The 18,039-nt window shown below is 40.4% G+C and overlaps 1 protein-coding gene across 11 annotated transcripts in view; it reads left to right on the top strand.

The window, feature by feature from the left end:
• Nucleotides 1-17,793, top strand: part of LOC130178837 (disco-interacting protein 2 homolog C) — a 204,267-nt gene extending 186,474 nt beyond the window's left edge. For 6 of the 11 annotated variants that reach the window (XM_056391365.1, XM_056391366.1, XM_056391369.1 and 3 more), the window contains 12 exons: nucleotides 836-947; nucleotides 2,022-2,131; nucleotides 5,833-5,963; nucleotides 6,617-6,785; nucleotides 6,883-7,053; nucleotides 9,191-9,220; nucleotides 11,214-11,275; nucleotides 13,368-13,425; nucleotides 13,526-13,600; nucleotides 14,125-14,299; nucleotides 15,045-15,168; nucleotides 15,576-17,792. In XM_056391365.1, the coding sequence (XP_056247340.1) occupies nucleotides 836-947; nucleotides 2,022-2,131; nucleotides 5,833-5,963; nucleotides 6,617-6,785; nucleotides 6,883-7,053; nucleotides 9,191-9,220; nucleotides 11,214-11,275; nucleotides 13,368-13,425; nucleotides 13,526-13,600; nucleotides 14,125-14,299; nucleotides 15,045-15,168; nucleotides 15,576-15,828 (1,470 nt within the window). In that variant the 3' untranslated portion in view covers nucleotides 15,829-17,792. Of the gene's footprint in view, nucleotides 1-835; nucleotides 948-2,021; nucleotides 2,132-5,832; nucleotides 5,964-6,616; nucleotides 6,786-6,882; nucleotides 7,054-9,190; nucleotides 9,221-11,213; nucleotides 11,276-13,367; nucleotides 13,426-13,525; nucleotides 13,601-14,124; nucleotides 14,300-15,044; nucleotides 15,169-15,575 lie in introns of all 11 variants that reach the window. The other 5 variants (XM_056391368.1, XM_056391373.1, XM_056391375.1 and 2 more) reach the window with 2 other exon arrangements.
• Nucleotides 17,794-18,039: the final 246 nt, after the last annotated feature.

An 18,039-nucleotide genomic window follows, 5' to 3' on the forward strand; every position in this document is an offset into this window, starting at 1 on the left:
AAACTGGAAGCTTTCACTTGTCTTTCAATGCAAAAAAAAAAGAAAAGTTATTGCAAATATGAATTGCATGTTAAAGAATCTGACTCCACTGCATCAACAGTTTCCATCAGGAAATGTGGAAAAAATCTCCATTGAGAAATTGATTAAGAGAAAGAAATTATGTGTGCAAAGAGAGAACAAGAATTTCTTAACAGATGATTGAAATCTATTAACATTTTCTTTCACTGACTCTGGAAAGTTTGTGCAACCTGAGGATAGAAATATGCGCTTGATCATTCAAATATTCAAATGAGTGGAAAGTCAGTTTTGAGTAAAGTATACTGGCTCTCCACTTCAGTTTATCCTCATCAGTCTACCTTTCACAGCCTGTATGTCCCAGAGACTCCAGACCAACATGCGGGGCTGAGTCCCTCCTATCCAACGCTCTTTGCCAAACAGTGGTTTTTGCAAAACCAGCCACAGGGCTGTGAAATCACTGCACGCAGGAGACCGCTGTGTTCAGCTTAGAACACCTAAGGAAGACAGAGTGAAGGGGGCACAGGAGTCGACAGCTCCCAGAAACCGGGGGGAAAAAGCCAGCAGTCTGGAAAAATGAGCAGAATGAATGAACGCGAGTTGTGAATCACGACGAGCCTCGTTGGTCTTTGTGCAGGAGCTGGCAGGAGTCGATGTGTGAGGTCAGCGCTGCTGTAAATCTCACCGGGAGTTTAAAATGATGCTCGCTTTTCCACACTGTTGGATAACACGTCATATGATGTGATTTAATGTGGTGTTTCAGTCGATGGTCACCGCTGATGCATTTGATCAATTTGTCTTGTGTTGTTGTGTGCTGCAGGTGAGCCGCTCAGTGTGTGTGATGACCACGCAGCTCATCTCTAAGCTGCTGAGGTCGAAGGAGGCGTCGGCCGCTGTGGACGTCCGGACCTGGCCCCCCGTCATGGACACAGGTACACACACACACACACACACACACACCACACACACACACACACACACACACACAGAAACACATAGGCAAGGCAAAGCAATGCACATTTATTTGTATAGCACATTATCATGTACAGAGGTCTTTCAATGTGCTTAAGAGAAATAAAAGAAACATAAGAATAGAAGTAAAAAGTGTAATAAGAAAACAGTGTAAAAACACAGAGTATAAAATAAATAATATCTCGTTAAAGTGCAAGTTTAAAGATTAAATGAAGGCAGAAGAGAGCAGAGCAGGTTTTAGCTTCTGTTTAAAGCCAGTTTTGGTTCAGGCAGATTTGATCCATTGGGAGCTGGTTCCAGCCTGTTTAGTTTTTACTCTCGGCTCCACTTACCGACCAGCTCCTGCAGATTTCAGAGACCTATTGGCCTCAAACACATCAAACTTTTCAGGAATATATTCAGGGCCCAGACCATTTAGTGACTTGTAGACAAAAAGTAAAAACTTTGAATTGAGCTCTGTATCTGACTGGAAGCTAGAGCGACGACCTGAGAACTGGAGTAACATGCTCTCTGTTCTTAGTTTTAGACACAAGGTCTCCGACCCTAGACCCATACACTAGGTATGTTTCTGAGGTGCCAAAACGCAGATTTTGTTGTGGTCACTTAAACTTGGATCCCCCTCGATGATTACATACACAGTTTCTCACAAAGCTAGGCATATACATGAACTCTACAAAAACTTTGTCATGTTGCTGTACTGTTTCTACAAAGTTTTGTCAAAATGAAGGCAAATAGCATCGTTTATATCTCGTTCGTTTGTGACACTTACAGAAACTGATCAAACTGATGAAACTAATGAAGCTCACGTTGGTTAATTGACAGGTGATCAGTGCAGAAATGTCCCAGTGAGAACACAAAATTGAGACAAACATTGAAAATATTCAGAAAAAATGAATTAAATAAATTAAATTAATTAAGTTTTTTTTAAGTACTATGCTGAATGAATGGAAACAACACTGTGCTGATATCATGACCGTGTTCTGTTCTGTATATTGAAGCAGCAGTGATGTGATGCTGTTGATTTTCTCTTTTAGATGATTTGCCAAAGAAGAAACCTCCTCTGTTGTATAAACCGTCCAACCCCGACACCCTGGCCTACCTGGACTTCAGTGTCTCCACCACCGGCATGCTCGCTGGAGTCAAGGTGCACACACACACACACACACACACACACACACACACACACACACACACAAACGCTGGCCCTTACACATGACATCTCAGTTTTTCTCAGCACATTTTTAGCCACATCAGCTGCGCAGCTTTGAAAAAAATGCAGGTGTCGGTCGGTGAGTGAGTCCATGGTCCCAGGAGGAATAATCTTAAAGACTTTGCTGATCCTTTGACTTTTCATCAGGTCAAAATATCCTTTTTCTGACACTTAAAGGATAGATTTACAGCTTTTCAAGTCTGTGTGAGAACTGCATTCACAAACCACAAAATCAGCAGTCGTCGGTTTCGTGTTTATCCCTAAATTTATCTGACATGAGGCTTAAGCAGCCTGAATAAGTCAAATCAAGCAGATATCTTCCAGAGTTACTGTTACTAGTTAGTGGAAAATTCTGTCTTTGTGTTTCCATACACTTGTTGAGCTGAGTGGAGGGACTGTGTGCTAAAAATGCTGCAACTTTGGAAGATGTTCACTTGATTTTTTGTAACGCAGAAGTCTCATAATAGCGTGAGATATATTTTGGAATATAATGAATTTTGTCTTTCATCACTCTTTTAATGGCCAGTAGGAAGCGTCGGAAGGATTACAGCAAGCAAAAGTCTCAGTTTTTCTTTAGGCACCTGTATCCAGTATTAACACTAACACAATCCATTACTAGTTTCAAGTTTGTTTGCATTTGGTTTCACTTGGTAACAAACTACAAATTACACAACAAAAGTAGCTCATTTAGTTATCAAAATGTCTTGGATTAGTGGACAGAGGATAAACTCTCTTTTTAGGTTGATCCTCATACAAAACTTAATTTTTTTTGGCCGCAGAAGCAGTTGCTGAACAATGACGTTGTAAATTGACACTGATTGGATAGTTATTGGTTCTGCATTGGTCTGATTTTGACCATAAACACTGATTAAAGGTCAACATCTCAACACTGCATCACTGTAATTGCATCTTCATCATCACAAGCACCGACGTGTTTCTGCGTTTATCCGGTCAAACGCTTTATTCAACAGTGTAAGCTGAGCGGTGGAGGCTGAGAGTCTGAGTGCTGAAGGTGTGGAAATAGATGGTGGTGACATTTTCAAAGATTAAAGCAGCTATTGATTCCTCCTGCAGTAAAACAAACCTGGATCCTGTACTCGGCTCATTGTTTCTCTGCCACTATTCATTTAGTGCAAGAGCGTGTGTGTGTGTGTGTGTGTGTGTGTGTGTGTGTGTGTGTTGAATCCACTGAAGCTTCTCTTTAACTTGCTCCTGCTCTCAGATCCATTCATTTTGAAGCTTCTTTTGTTTCTCAGCAATCTGCTAATAGACGCTCACAGAGAGCAGATAGAGAAGATTCATCTGCTCCCAGATAATAAAACTGAAAATAGAAAATTTAATTCAAATGTTATTTCTCGAAATATATTCATCTTTGCCATGCAAAGTTTGTCACAATCTAAGATAGATAACGACCGTTAATGTAACACAAATGAATGGTTAATAGAAAGCAGAGTGATACATGTAGTTAAAAGCCCCAGTGCTGATTGCCTCTCATCCAATCGGTCAGAACCTACTGACAAGCATCTAGTCTGAAGTCAAACAAAGACAGGCTCAGTAAAATAACAACACTGGAAGCAACAGTGCAGGTGCAGCAAAAAGTCGGCGGTGGAAAGAGAACACTCACCACGACTGTTGAGTATTTGACACGGATCGTTAGAGACGACCAGAGCTAGTAACGTTGCAACAGGAGGAAACACCTTGAACGTATCTAAGCTGCTTAAAGACAGACTTCATCATCTGCACACCGAGTTCAGGCTGAGTTTGTTTCAGTTGTTAACATTATATTAACAACAACATGTCCTCAATATGTTCCTGTCCTGAAATGATACTGTTATTGTTTGTGATCTGCGACTGTTGTAACAACGGTCCACACAAAATGTTTACAGTGGCTAAAGCTATTAGTAGGTTGTTTAGGCGAACGCTAGCTTGTTTTGGCTACCGTAGCAACAGCTCATAAAGTTAGCTGGGAGTTCACAACATTAGCATTAGCAGGCTACAGTCATCACCGTTAAGTCTGTCAAAATATAACAATGTCTTTTTAAATTAATGTTTACTCACCATGGGTCTGTCACCTTGTTAGTAAGTGTAAACTAGTGCTGTACAATGATTTTATGGATGTGCGTGCTTGTGCGTGGTGCAGGTGCATGTGTGTTAGCACCCAGTGGGCAACAGCGTTTGTTGTTTTCTGTTTTTCTGCTGTGGGATCCAGGGAACCAGGAATTGTTGAGTTTCAGTTGTATTTGTACCAACTACCTAAGTTGTGGAGCCTGTTTCACAAAGATATTTCAGACTGGTCTGTAGTTTTGGTCCAGTCTTAATTTTGCTCTTAGATTTGTCTGATGCAAGTAAGACTGTTAAAGACTGACTAATTTTAAGCCAGAAACATTAGATACTTTACCCTCAAGCTAACTCAGGCCTAAAACCAATGTTACCATGGTAACATTCAATGACACCTGCACTGACCAGTATCACCCAACAACAAAAAACAGGAAAACTTGTCTTATAATTTGTGGTTTGGTTACATTGTAATGGAGAGAGCAAAGAGAAGGGAAAGCGTTTTTAGCGACATCCAGGAATTTTTTCTCCAAATCACATTTTTCTTTTCAATGTTTCACTCTTGACTGAAGTAAAGAATTCTTCAAAAAGACAAACATTTTCTGCTGAGGTAAACAGAGCTGAGCGGCTGAATGCAGTTCCTCGGTTGGCAATTTTGTTTATTTTGAAAGAAATCTTAATTTGCCCAGAATTCATTGTGCCACAGTTAGGATTAAGATAGTCAAGGACTAAACTGATTTGCGCAACAGATGAATTTACACATCTAGTTGAAGTCTGACTATTTATTATTTGAACATGCTAACAGGTGACTGATCTGAGATATGTTTGTTAAGCAAGTGCTCCATCACTGGTCATTATATTGAAGTCTGTATATGTCACAAAATATTTCTTTTGACAATATTCACACCATCATCGACTGTTGATCACGTCATCTAGCATCACAAACACCACAAAAGTCTCATTAATGAACACCAAAGAAAGAAATACCCACTAATCAGCAGCACGGGAAAAGCAGGGGAGGAGGAAACAATGCCAGTGTATTTTCTCATGTGCTGCTAAATTACCTGTCCATTATGTTTAATCACTGAGCTTAATGAGCAGATCAGTCAGTGCTGGAATATTAACGCTACAACGGGCGGCGCCGCTGCCGAAACACAAAGAGGAGAAACAAGGCGGTCGATTCATCCGGTCACTATACTGTGACCGGACGGCCCGTCACGTCAGAAGTTTTGTTATGCTAATCCCAGCTCTGTGTTTAATATTTCTGGTTAATTAATCATTTTGAGCTCCACCAGGGCAGGAGGGTTGGAGTTCATCCTTCATGTTTTCTTTGTGTGTGTGAGTCTGAAGAAAATGCACGGTCTGTTTCTCATTTGTGCTCGAAAAGAAACAGAAACATCAAAAAAGTGAACTGACCAATGAGAAGATTCCCACGTTTCCAATGACCAGTTTCTTGACACATAACCATTTGTTCGTAGAAGTTGCAGTGGAAAAAGGAGCAAATTATGACTTTACCTTTTTCTGTGTGTGTGTGTGTGTGTGTGTGTGTGTGTGTGTGTGTGTGTGCACATGTGCTGCAGATGTCTCACACAGCCACCAGTGCCTTCTGCCGCTCCATCAAGCTGCAGTGTGAGCTTTACCCGTCCAGAGAGGTCGCCATCTGTCTGGACCCGTACTGTGGCCTGGGCTTCGTCCTCTGGTGCCTTTGCAGGTCAGACACACACACACACACACAAACACACACACACACACATACACACACACACCCATAAACACACACACGCACAAACACACAGAATTAATGCAAAGCAACAGTGTCAGAATCCAACATCTTAAAGAACTTCTTTGAGCTTGAATGAGCCCCTTCACATGTTCATCCTGTGATGGTGTTTGACACCTGTTGAAATGATGTTGATGTTGAGAAGATGCTTCTTGTACTTTGATAGAAGGCTGTACAGGTTTACAATAGGTGTGTTTGTGGCTTCTAGAATAACAGAAATACCACATATTGTAGATTAACATCAGTTAGTTACACTGAAAGTCACACAGACCTTGTCCACAAGGTGTCAATACAACATCTAATGTAATGATATAATTAGTCTCTAAAAAGGATCAAAGCTGTAGTGTTGGTTTAGCTCGTACTTCACAAACAGACATCGATTCTTCACCTTGGGAACAGCATCTGCAATATATTAGTTGATTTCCATCTTTCAAACTCTTAAGTTCAGTTGTCGTCACTTGATGATGCAGTTTTAAAAACGCCGTCTCTTGTTGGTGCATTCAGGTGCTTGATGGAATCCCGACATCTGGGGTGTAAGTGTTGGGTTCCCACACTCAGTCTGCTCGTGTGGTTTCTCTCTGCAGTGTGTACTCAGGTCACCAGTCCATCCTGATCCCTCCGTCCGAGCTGGAGGTGAACCCGGCTCTGTGGCTGTCCGCTGTCAGTCAGTACAAAGTCCGCGACACTTTCTGCTCCTACAGCGTCATGGAGCTCTGCACCAAAGGCCTGGGCCTGCAGACCGACTCACTCAAGGTAAAGGTGGTGGTTGCTGTACATATAATGGTTTTACCTAACAGTAAACTCTCTGAAAATGTTATCTGACAGCTTCTCATTCTCCGCCCTCCTTTAGGCTCGAGGCTTGGACTTGTCTCGGGTGAGGACCTGTGTGGTTGTAGCAGAGGAGCGTCCCAGGATAGCCCTGACGCAGTCCTTCTCCAAACTCTTCAAGGACCTGGGGCTCCACCCTCGAGCTGTCAGCACTTCCTTCGGCTGCAGGGTCAACCTGGCGATCTGCCTGCAGGTCAGTGCTCCTGGTTTTCTCTGCTTCCATTTCACTTTCCCGCAGAGACTGAGGACATGTCTTGGCTGGAGGTTTGATGTCGAAACTGTGCGTTCACCTTTGACAAACCAGCTGCTTTTATTCTTTATGATGAGCGATAAATCAGCTGATTGTTCAGGGCTGATCTGTTTTTTTTGTTGTTTGTTTATAGATTAGCTGAGGATGAGCTTTTTGTTAGCAGGGATTTTTATTTTAATAAGTGTCTAATGATCTCGAAGGTAAATTCCAGTAAAAGCCTATTAGCTCTGTTATACTCGGGTAAAGAGAACAGAAACTCCACTTAACTGGAGATGAGCTTATAAATGACAACAAGCTGAGTCAGTGATTGTGTTTACACCTGTGCATCCTCTTTGTCTCCAAGGCACAAGCAGGTGTTCCTCTCCTATCCAGAGTCAGATGAACACATGACAGACTCTCTATGTCCATGATGTGTTGAGTTTTACTTTGTACAAATACGAAGTGGAGGAAACCACTAGCTTTTCGTCGGCACACAGCACAGTGTTGCTCGTTGTACTATAATTAGTTATATTAGTTAATAATTTGTTTGTATTATTTATAATTTGTTTTGTATTTTCGTAAAATCAGTAATTCTAAAAACCCATGAATGTGTGATTGTTTCATTTTGATGGAAGCTAACAGTTTCCTCCCTCTTCCAGTCTTTGTGCTAAGCTACTCTGAACACATCCTGGGCCTATCTCTGTATTGGACACACAGAGATGAAAGTGATTTAGATTTTATTTTATTTTTTTACATATTTTTTAATCTTCATCTGACTGTGGGTATGACATCCATCAAGATTTTTCCACAAAAGAAGTTGTTGTATCTTTTTAAGCCGCTCAGTTTCGGTGTTTGTGTTGTTCTGGGGCTGGTTGCATTTCTGTTTCTCATCTGACAGAAACAAGGTAAACACTTAGAGAACATGTAGAGAATGGTGAGTTCACTGATAAGTTGGTGCGTTCGGGGACAGTGGCCTCGTCTCTCCCTTTTTTCTAAGATTCACAGATACAACTTTGAAGTTGGTATTCACACTCTACAGTTTGGAGTCTGCCGGTTCGCCCATCACTGCTGAAGTTCTGGTTGTTCTTGCCTTGTTAATCAGCTGAATGATTCTAACAACAGCTGAGCACCTGAAACTTGTTGATTACTGTCTCTGAAGTAGAAAAAAAAAAAAACTGATGTTGATGCAAGAATTTACAGATAAGCCTTTTGCAGATGTGTGGTTTTCAGTCACGCAGAGAAATAACAGCCTCAACAGTTAGAAAAAGCCACCATCGTTTTTGTTGTCTAACTGTCTCTCATCCAGACAAACAGGTTTCTGAGACATCCAGCCTTCTCTCTGTATGTCTCTCAGGTTCAGTTTCATCCGTCCATTTCAAGCTGATCATTGCTTTTACATTTCAGCTTTGATTTTCAGCCATCACTGGATCAAATGAGGTTATTCCCCAAGTTACAGACTTTTCTTCTTTCTGCTAAACCCAAAGAAAAGTTTGAATAGGAATAAAAGGATTATTTTTCATTCGCTCCAGAGGATCCAATTAAAGTTATTGTCTGACTTTCTATTAAATTTACATATTGCTGACTATTTTGTAGACAGGAATGATGAGATACGGTGAAAATGAAAGTCACTATGAAGAAATGTTGAAATATTATTACAGTTATTATTACACTTTTAACATAAACAATCATTTATCCATCAGTTTGTTGAGCAGCAGTTTGAACCGCATGACTCATAACTTGAAATAAGTCAGTCAGTATACCTTGATGCTGTAAAGACACTAATACAGGCAGTATTCTGAATTAACCAATCACCCTCCAGCTGCTGTTAATGACCAAACTAACATTTGGCTGAAACATCTTTACGTTCTTGATGCTTGTTTTGTTTCTTTGAGTTTCCCATCTTGATGTTCTTTCCTCCCTCTCCCTTCCTTGTTTTATGCATAACCCCGCCCACATGTCTCATACTTGGTTTTGTCTCCACCCTCCCTCCTTCCTTCCTTCCTTCCTCCCTCCCTCCCTCCGTCCCTCCCCCCTTCCTCCCTCCTCTTCCCCCTTTACTTTCCTCCTCCTCCTCCTCCTCCATTCCTCTTTGCTGCTGTAGCCTCACAGGCTGGGAAAGCTTGCCGACCAGGTAGGGAACCACCATCAACCCCCGCGCCCAACCACCACCACCACCACCACACCCTCTTCTTGTCAGCACATCACTCATCAGCTGGCTTTAGCTTGAGGTTTAGAGCAGTGGTTCCCAACCTGTGGGCCGGGACCCACTGGTGGGCCGCAAAGGCATTGCGAGTGGGCCGACGAATCATTTGCCAAACACATGGCTACAGTGTTGTTGAAAAGATGTGATAATATATAATGTTTTTAAATGTTTTAAAATACAATGATATTTAAAAACTACATATTTATCATTCATATTTAGACAACAACATAAAAGTTCCTATCACTGTGAAAACAAAATGATTTTATGTTGTTGTCACCAAAGCACATCTTATACTTGTCTTTATCTCAGTCTGATAATGTGCTATAAGATTACATCCATGGCAAAAACAGGAGAAATTAAAAACCAAATAATCAAAATGGAGACAGATGGTGACTATGTGCTCTGTGCCATTATTTGGCCTCCATATTGTTACAGGGTCGGATGTGAGCCACCAACATCTTTTGAGATTTTCAAGTGTCAAATGGGCCATGAGCTGGAAAAGGTTGGGAACCACTGGTTTAGATAGTTTCAGAAAACAGGAGAATATTGAACTGTAAACGCAGTATTTTTTATTTTTTATTTTTATTTTTTTTAAACTAAGGCTTCATCTGATGATTCCTTGTGTTTCACATCTTGGATTTCACCTTCAACTCAGGGTTTCACTCTCTGCAGCAGCTCAGTCTTTCATCATTTCATCTCTGTCTGGATTCGTCAACTGATTGAGTTGATCGACAGAAATAAAAGCAAAAGAGCCAAACTCTTGGTTCCACACTTTAGTCTTTGGCCTGTTACTCAGACAGATCGATTTCAAGATGTCAAAAACTATGACAGAGAAATTGATAATGAAAATAATCATTAGCCTCTTTTATCATCATGCTACAAAAGATTATGTCCAGAAATGCGAACTTTGGAGGATCCAGCCTCTGAGTTGGGACAAAGCTTCTCCTCCATCTTACCAGACCAGACCAGATTTTCCAAGAAAAGTCATTAAATCCATTTCGGACACTTACTGATCCAGGGTCTGCTGTAGCACGTGTAGCGCTACACCTGCCGTTCTGTGCTCTGGGTGTGTGGGCTTCTGACTCCCAGCATGCTGCTGCTGTGTGTCCGGTGGGTGGTGGGCTCTTGTTGTTTTTATCCCGAATCACCTCTGAGAGAGAAGAGGAGGGGGGGATGGTGGAGGAAGAGAGAGGTCGGAAACTGGGGGGGGGGGTCTTCATCTCTTCCCTTTTCTCTCTCTTCATTTTTCTTCAAAATTTTCACTCTCACTCACAATCAAACGTTCAGCTTATAACTAATGAAGAGATTTAGACGATATCTGTCACGTGTGTGTGTATTTTTCCAGGGCAGATGTGTCGAGCTTTGCCACTAAAGAGCTTTTATGTACCAGGATGTAAACTACGTCATCATCACCCCGCTCTTCCATCTTTCTTTCCCCTGGTTTAGTTTCACTCTTCCCTCTTTTCTTTCCTCTAAACAACAGTTTTTATCATTTGCACGTCAGTTTCAGAAAGTGTGTTGGTTTGCTTCTGTCACTGTTGCGGTATCTTCTTTTTAACAAATTTTGAATCCGTTTTTTTCTTTTTGCTGATTTCCTCCATAAATCATCCACCACTGTTGTCGCTCCCACACTGTCCTCTCCACCGTTTTGTGATGAATGTTGTGGAGGAGTTTTGGGCTCCCGTCTTCACTCTCAAACCCCAAAGCTTTTCCGTCTGCTGTGAAGGGAAAGCTTGTCTCTGTGAGCACTAATGCACGAGCAGCAGCATCCTCTGCAGCCTGGTAGGAGTAGACGTAGCTGTAGTGGTTGTAGCGGTAGACGTGTCTTGTCACGCAGTTGTGTAATGGTAGTAGATGCATAGAAACACGTTGCTGCGTGACCCCTGCAGTGTATAACTCTGTTGTTGTTGGCGTTTCTCAGGGAACCTCAGGACCCGACCCCACGACCGTGTACGTTGATATGAGAGCGCTGCGGCACGACAGGTGAGTTGAACAAAGCAGGACTGTCTTAAAGGTACCGTATTGATAAGGTAAGGTGCACCTTTATTGATCCCCTGAAGAGGAAATTCAAATTTGACACAATAGCACAAAAGAATAGCAACGCAAGGGGAAAAATGTAATAAGAACTAAAGTAAGAATAGAAACAGAATCTAAAATAAATGAGATAAAATAGAAATACTGTATATAACAATATACAATGCAATGTAGTTGTTCTGCTGTTCTGTACATGTGCAATGTAAAAATCAAAAAATAAAGTGGTTGTAGTTCAAGTGAAGCAGCGAAAATGGATTTTTAAAACTCCATCATTTCCTAATAATCTCAAGGGAACATCCACAGTTGGGTTATGTAATTTAGTTTTAAGTGTAGAGAAAAACACAGGCAGCTGTTTGGGTTTGGTCATCTGAGTTGTGTTTATTAGCAGCTGCTGATTTCCAGAGAAAGAAAGAAAAGTTCAGTTTAAACCAAACCACATACTCAGTTTACTTCATTGTTATTGGAACATTTCTCCATATTGCTTTAGTTGTGAGATTCCTTTTGTGTTTTTGCATCATCAGCTGACATTTATGAAATGATTGTTTTTGGCTCAGTAAAAAGATCTCCATTTGTTCTCATGTGAATTTTCATCCCACAAGGAGTCGGTTGTTTCTCACACCCAGACTTTAAGTATATTCTGTTCCTGTCGTCTGCCGGGCAGCGTCAGTGGGGAGTTGTGTTTGTGGAGAATAAATAAATGCTCAAGATTCTTATTGTAATGCGAAACTTGATCTGCAGCTGAGAACCGTCACTCTGCCCTGATAGTAAAAGGTTAGAATATAATGAGACGCTGAAAGTTTCTCCAATACAATGTGACGATTTCAGTCATGTCAGCTTGACGCCGCGGCTGTCACCCTCTCCTCCTCTAAAACACCTCCAGTCTGAGGAAGATGCACTTTAAAAGCCCATCAAACCCAGTATGAGTCACATTTCATGCTGGGTGACACCACAAAAAGCAATTCAGGATTCTCCAGAATTTATTTTTGAGAAGTCTGACTCCATGAACCAACCGGAGCTCAGCGTCAGTATTCATGTCGGTTTGCAGGCGGGAGAGATGGTCAGCATCTCCTGGATAACAAGCTGAACTAAAATGTATTCAAATATCTCCTGACAGGGTGGTCCGGTGGGATTAAAGGAACAATGTTGAGGCCTACCTCAGCTCAGCCAGACGCCAGCTCACAGCCCAAACTGTAAAATGTAAATTTAACCATGTCAGGAGCTGAAACCAGCCCCGAAAGTTTCCCAGAGTGTCGAGGGAAACTTCAGCTCTCTGTTCCAGCTGATCATTACGTAGCTCAGCTGGTGTCTGCGACCGCTCCGCTGTCATTTCCCTCCAGAGAAGTCGGAGTGCATGAAGCGGCGAGGCTGCTCAGTCCTGCTGTGTATAAATATAACTGTCAGCGCTCATGATTACATGTAATCACTGCTGATTTAAGCACATCTGCTCTCATGCCAGAGACGCTCAGACTTTCTTGTTTCTAATCTGACGAACCACTTCTGTCGCTTTCTCCTTCGGGGATCAATAATTTTATTTTAACTGTAGTGGTCAAAACAAAAAGTATAATTACTGTTATTCCCCAGTGGCCTTTGTTATTTCATCTCAAATTATGTATTTGCAAATCGAATGTACAACAGAGACTCCACTCTGAAATGCCTCAGGTTTGTTCCCTGCAGCGGGTCGACAGTCTTTAATGTAGAAATCAAATCCTCCAAAACTACAGACTGTGATATGTTAAATACTTTATTCAGAGGAGGAAGGACAGTTATTTGTCCTTTTTTAACCAGAGGAAAAATAAATAAAATAACAATAATAAAATAATCAAATATAAATATATTTCATTTAGATAAATACATTTCTGAAAAGTAAAAAAAGAAAAGAAATAAAAACATAAAATGACTTGTTGATATTATATTTATATTTTACATATATTATTTATAAATAAAATATGTATTTATATATTTTGTGTTTTATATTTTCTACATTTTTATTGAATATTTTCTTCTTTTTCTCTAATGCTCGAACTTTTTTTTTGCTCCACAGGGTCCGACTAGTAGAGAGGGGGTCACCACACAGCCTTCCACTGATGGAGTCTGGGAAGGTGAGGCTTTTTTTTTTTCGTGTGTGTGTTTGGGTGAAGTGTTGAAATATTTGAAATGCTGATGCAGATGTTTTCACTGTGCTCTTTTCTTTTTGAACAGATTTTACCCGGGGTCCGAATCATCATCGCCAACCCAGAGACCAAGGGACCAATGGGAGAGTCACATCTGGGAGAGGTTTGTCTGAGCTTGAAGCACAAATCACTTTTTACCCAAGTCAAGATAAAGACAGAAAACTGTAACAGTGAAGTGGGAAATTCAGATTCATTTAAATACTGGTTGGACCACAGAGTTATCAACACTAGTTTGTTTCCAATATTTAGAAAATAAAAACATACATTTATAAGCAAATTTCTTACAGTAGGCAAATTGAGACAATAATTCATATTATTTGCTGGATTAGTTACTTGACAGAATTTTACATTTTAAATCATTTAATTATTCATTAATCACTTTAAGCTGCTGTTCTGCTTCTCCAATGTTCCTGTGACTCATTAGAAACTAAACGAAACAAGCAACAGGAAAACAATTTGACTTTTTCTTTATAGACATAAACAACTCATTGATTCATTGAAAATGTAATCAGCTGTTGCAGCAGTAGTTTCACTGTCTCCTTAGACCTTGTTCTTTTTATAAGAGTCAGATTCCCATTTTCACACAGTGGCTATCTAACTGTGGCTCCACGTGGTCTGTGTTTGTAGATCTGGGTGCACAGCGGCCACAACGCCAGCGGCTACTTCACCGTCTACGGAGACGAGGCGTTGCAGTCGGACCACTTCAACTCCAGACTCAGCTTCGGGGACACACAGACCATCTGGGCTCGGACCGGATACCTGGGCTTCCTTCGCAGGACCGAACTCACAGACGCCAGCGGAGGTGAGGGCGTGGCGGCCGGCTGCTCGAATACTGTCAGTGTGTGACTGACGGGGCTGAAGCTGACCTCTAATGGTTTCATATGGCAGAGAGGAGGGTTAAACAGCTTCAGGGCTGGTTTGAAATGCTTGAAGGGATCCATTACAGCATTACCCATGATGCTCTAAACACTGCTGGTGAAGATGTTCCTATTTGACAAACAGATCTGACTCAGTGTAATGTTGTTTCAATTTTGGAATTCAAACTGTCGTGGGATATTGGTATAAAATGAGTAACTGGAATCTGAAATCATATTTTTGGCTGCAGCAAATACAAGGAAATGTATCTCATGACTGTATTTTATGATCACTGAGAAAATAACTTGAACCTGTGGAGGGATAAGCCCTTTGGTCACTACATCATTTACTGACAGTGAGAATTTTCCAACCAAATTAATGAATTAACACGTCTGAGGTTGTAGAACATACAAACTTAAACTGTGGGTCAGTCGCCTGTGAAGGTCTAAAGAAGCCGGAGATCAGAGGACAGACAGATATATGCTGGCAAAAACCTACACACAATACAGATACAAGTATTCTGTCATTTTAAATGATTTATGAGTTTCTTTTATTCTCAATTCAAAGTGGAATTTTGTGTGTGTGTGTGTGTTTGTATGTGTGTGTGTGTGTGTGTGTGTGTGTGTGTGTGTGTGTGTGTGTGTGTGTGTGTGTGTGTGTGTGTGTGTGTGTGTGTGTGTGTGTGTGTGTAGAGCGTCATGACGCCCTGTACGTGGTCGGTGCTCTGGAAGAGGCCATGGAGCTGAGAGGGATGCGTTACCACCCCATTGACATCGAGACGTCCGTCATCAGGACGCACAAGAGCATCACAGAGTGGTGAGGAACACGACGGACATCGGCAACACAAGTTAATTAGTTGATTAATCATTAATGTGTGCAGCTATTTTCATAATTGATTAAACATTTTTCATTTTTTATCAAACATTTTTTGATGCCAGCTTCTCTCTTCTTCATAATCTTTCATTATAAGATCAACTTTTTAGACATTTGTTCGAACAAAACAAAACATCTGAAGACGTCACCTTTGGTTTTGAAAAGTTGTGACGTTCAGATTAATTGATAACGAAAATAATTGTTAATTGCAGATTCCAGCAATTACCATAACCATACCTATTACATGATTGATTGTATGTGCGTTTGGTGCATCAAAAGAAGCTGCTGTAAAAAAATGTATTCAAAAAAAGACATTCCCATGTCCGTGGTTTCTTCTTCTGTGCCTCCAGCGCCGTGTTCACGTGGACCAACCTGCTGGTGGTGGTGGTGGAGCTGGACGGCTCGGAGCAGGAGGCCCTGGACCTGGTCCCCCTGGTCACCAACGTGGTGCTGGAGGAGCACTACCTGATCGTGGGCGTAGTGGTGGTGGTCGACATCGGCGTCATCCCCATCAACTCCCGCGGCGAGAAGCAGCGCATGCACCTGCGTGACGGCTTCCTGGCCGACCAGCTGGACCCCATCTATGTGGCTTACAACATGTAGCCAGCCCCCCTCCCCCCGGTGGATGAAGGATTATTGAGGCTGTCTGCTCCTGAGGCCTGAAAAAGAACACCCGGAGTCTGAGGCGGAGTTCCTGGCATAGCGGGAGGAATTCATGACTTTTTTGCCCTGAAATTTGTCTCTCAGGCAAAACTCAAGTGGTTATATTTAGGTTAACATTAGCATTCAGGCCGTGGTTTCAGTTTGTACTCAGCCTGAGAGGAAGTGCGGCCACCTCCTTCCAGGGCAAGAAAGTAGTCCCCCCCATCTGTGCCGACTGTTTACTGACAAGAGGCAATCGTGAGGCAGAAAAGGACAATCGTTACCGTAGCAAAGATTCTGGCTTTTAAAACTACATTTGGCTCATTCTATATTTTCCCATTAAGTTTTTTTTGTTTGTTTGTTTTTAACATGTCCTCTGAAAAGTTTAGGCTATTTTTTTGAAAAGGATATTTACACATAAACAAAACAAACTATGGCAAAAATGATATTTTATGTTTTTACGATATCAACCATTACAAAGTGTGAGATATGTTTTGATACGAGGGCGGGGTCTGAGGGGGGCGGATCGCAGCTGCCCTTAGATTTTACGATGAGGTACTAACCATTTGTTTCATGTCAGCTTGTTTATTGTTTTTTCTTTTGTTTTGTAAGCGTAAGTGTTTTTTTTTTTAATTCAACATTATTTCCTGAAGTGTCCGTCCCATTTCAGCGGGAAAGCAGTGTGCTAACTTTCACAAACTAACAGCTGCAGCCTTTAACTCCGTTTATTTTTCCGTACAAACGCTTCGACAGAAGCGGAACAATACATAAATTCATATCATGTAAGTATGTACAAAAAGAAACTGATTTAATTTATTTTGTTTCTCTTTTAGAAGTATATGACGAGACGTTCAAGAATGTTTTGCTCTTGAATATTTGCTAATATAAAAAAAACAAAAACGCATTGTATTATCATGAGTGAAACAGAGTCACAACAAGCATATTAAGGAAAATAGAAATATATGATTAAAAATTATATGAAAAGATGAGTTAAAGGATTCATCCCGGACAGAAGCAGTTTCACACGTGATGCTTTTTATCTGCGTGTCGGTCTGAGACGTTGACGTCAGTCAAAAAGAAATTTGTTAGATGAACTGAAGAGTTTCATTCCTACTGAAACATGAAGAGTTCTGAACCAAAACATCAACTTTTATCAGATTAAATCTGTAAAAGTTTTGAAGCTCATCCTCCATAAACATTAGCAAAGACGTTTTGATAAATCATCCCTAAAAAAAATGTCATTTGTGCCTTTAATTTATAAATTATTCCCTCAATATTTTTATTCAATTCCCTCAGTTGATTTTTATTTACATATTAATAAACATAAAATTACATTATTTGCTCCCTCTGCTCTTTATTGTGGTAAGACTTTGTCTCACCCAGCTAGAAATTAATTATTTTTTTTAAATTATAGATTTTTGATGATTTGAGTTTTATAAAAGTGACAACATCCGTAATATCAGAGCTTTTGTTTATAAAGAACCTGCTTTTACGGAGCAATGTTTTTGAGTGGGTCCACATTTTGCGCAGAGACCCACAGTGAAGACGACTGCTAGTTGGTAAATGCACGATTTAAAATACTTTGCAAATGTTTTATGAGGAAGGATACACACAATGGGCACCTTATAAGTTTAAGGGTTGTACAGGACGTTAGCGAGAATATTAATGTTTGAAATATCTGTTTTCATCAGCCGTTATTATATTTCTGTTAATTAAAGCACCAACTTTTCCACCTCAGCCTTAACTCTGCGCTGCAGTATAACTAAGTAATTATAATTATAACACAGGCTCAGATGAGACATGATTTGCAGATTCAAGTCACAAATTCCAGGTTTAAACATTTTAAACTCTTATTTCAAATTCAATGACACCATGTTGTTTAACAGCCACAATCTATATATATATATATAGATATATATATATATCTATATATATATATATATATAGATATATATATATATATATATATATATATAGATATATATATATATATATATATATATATCTATATATATATAGATATATATATATATATATATAGATATATATATATAGATATATATATATATATTTGAGGGCAGACATTAATTTTGAGGAACAGATCGCATTTTTCAAACATATGACTTACTGCATTTGGAAAACTAAAGGCACATGACTATTGAAAGGGATCAT

Source organism: Seriola aureovittata, chromosome 12 (assembly GCF_021018895.1).
Source record: "Seriola aureovittata isolate HTS-2021-v1 ecotype China chromosome 12, ASM2101889v1, whole genome shotgun sequence".
In the NCBI taxonomy this organism is placed as follows: domain Eukaryota; kingdom Metazoa; phylum Chordata; class Actinopteri; order Carangiformes; family Carangidae; genus Seriola; species Seriola aureovittata.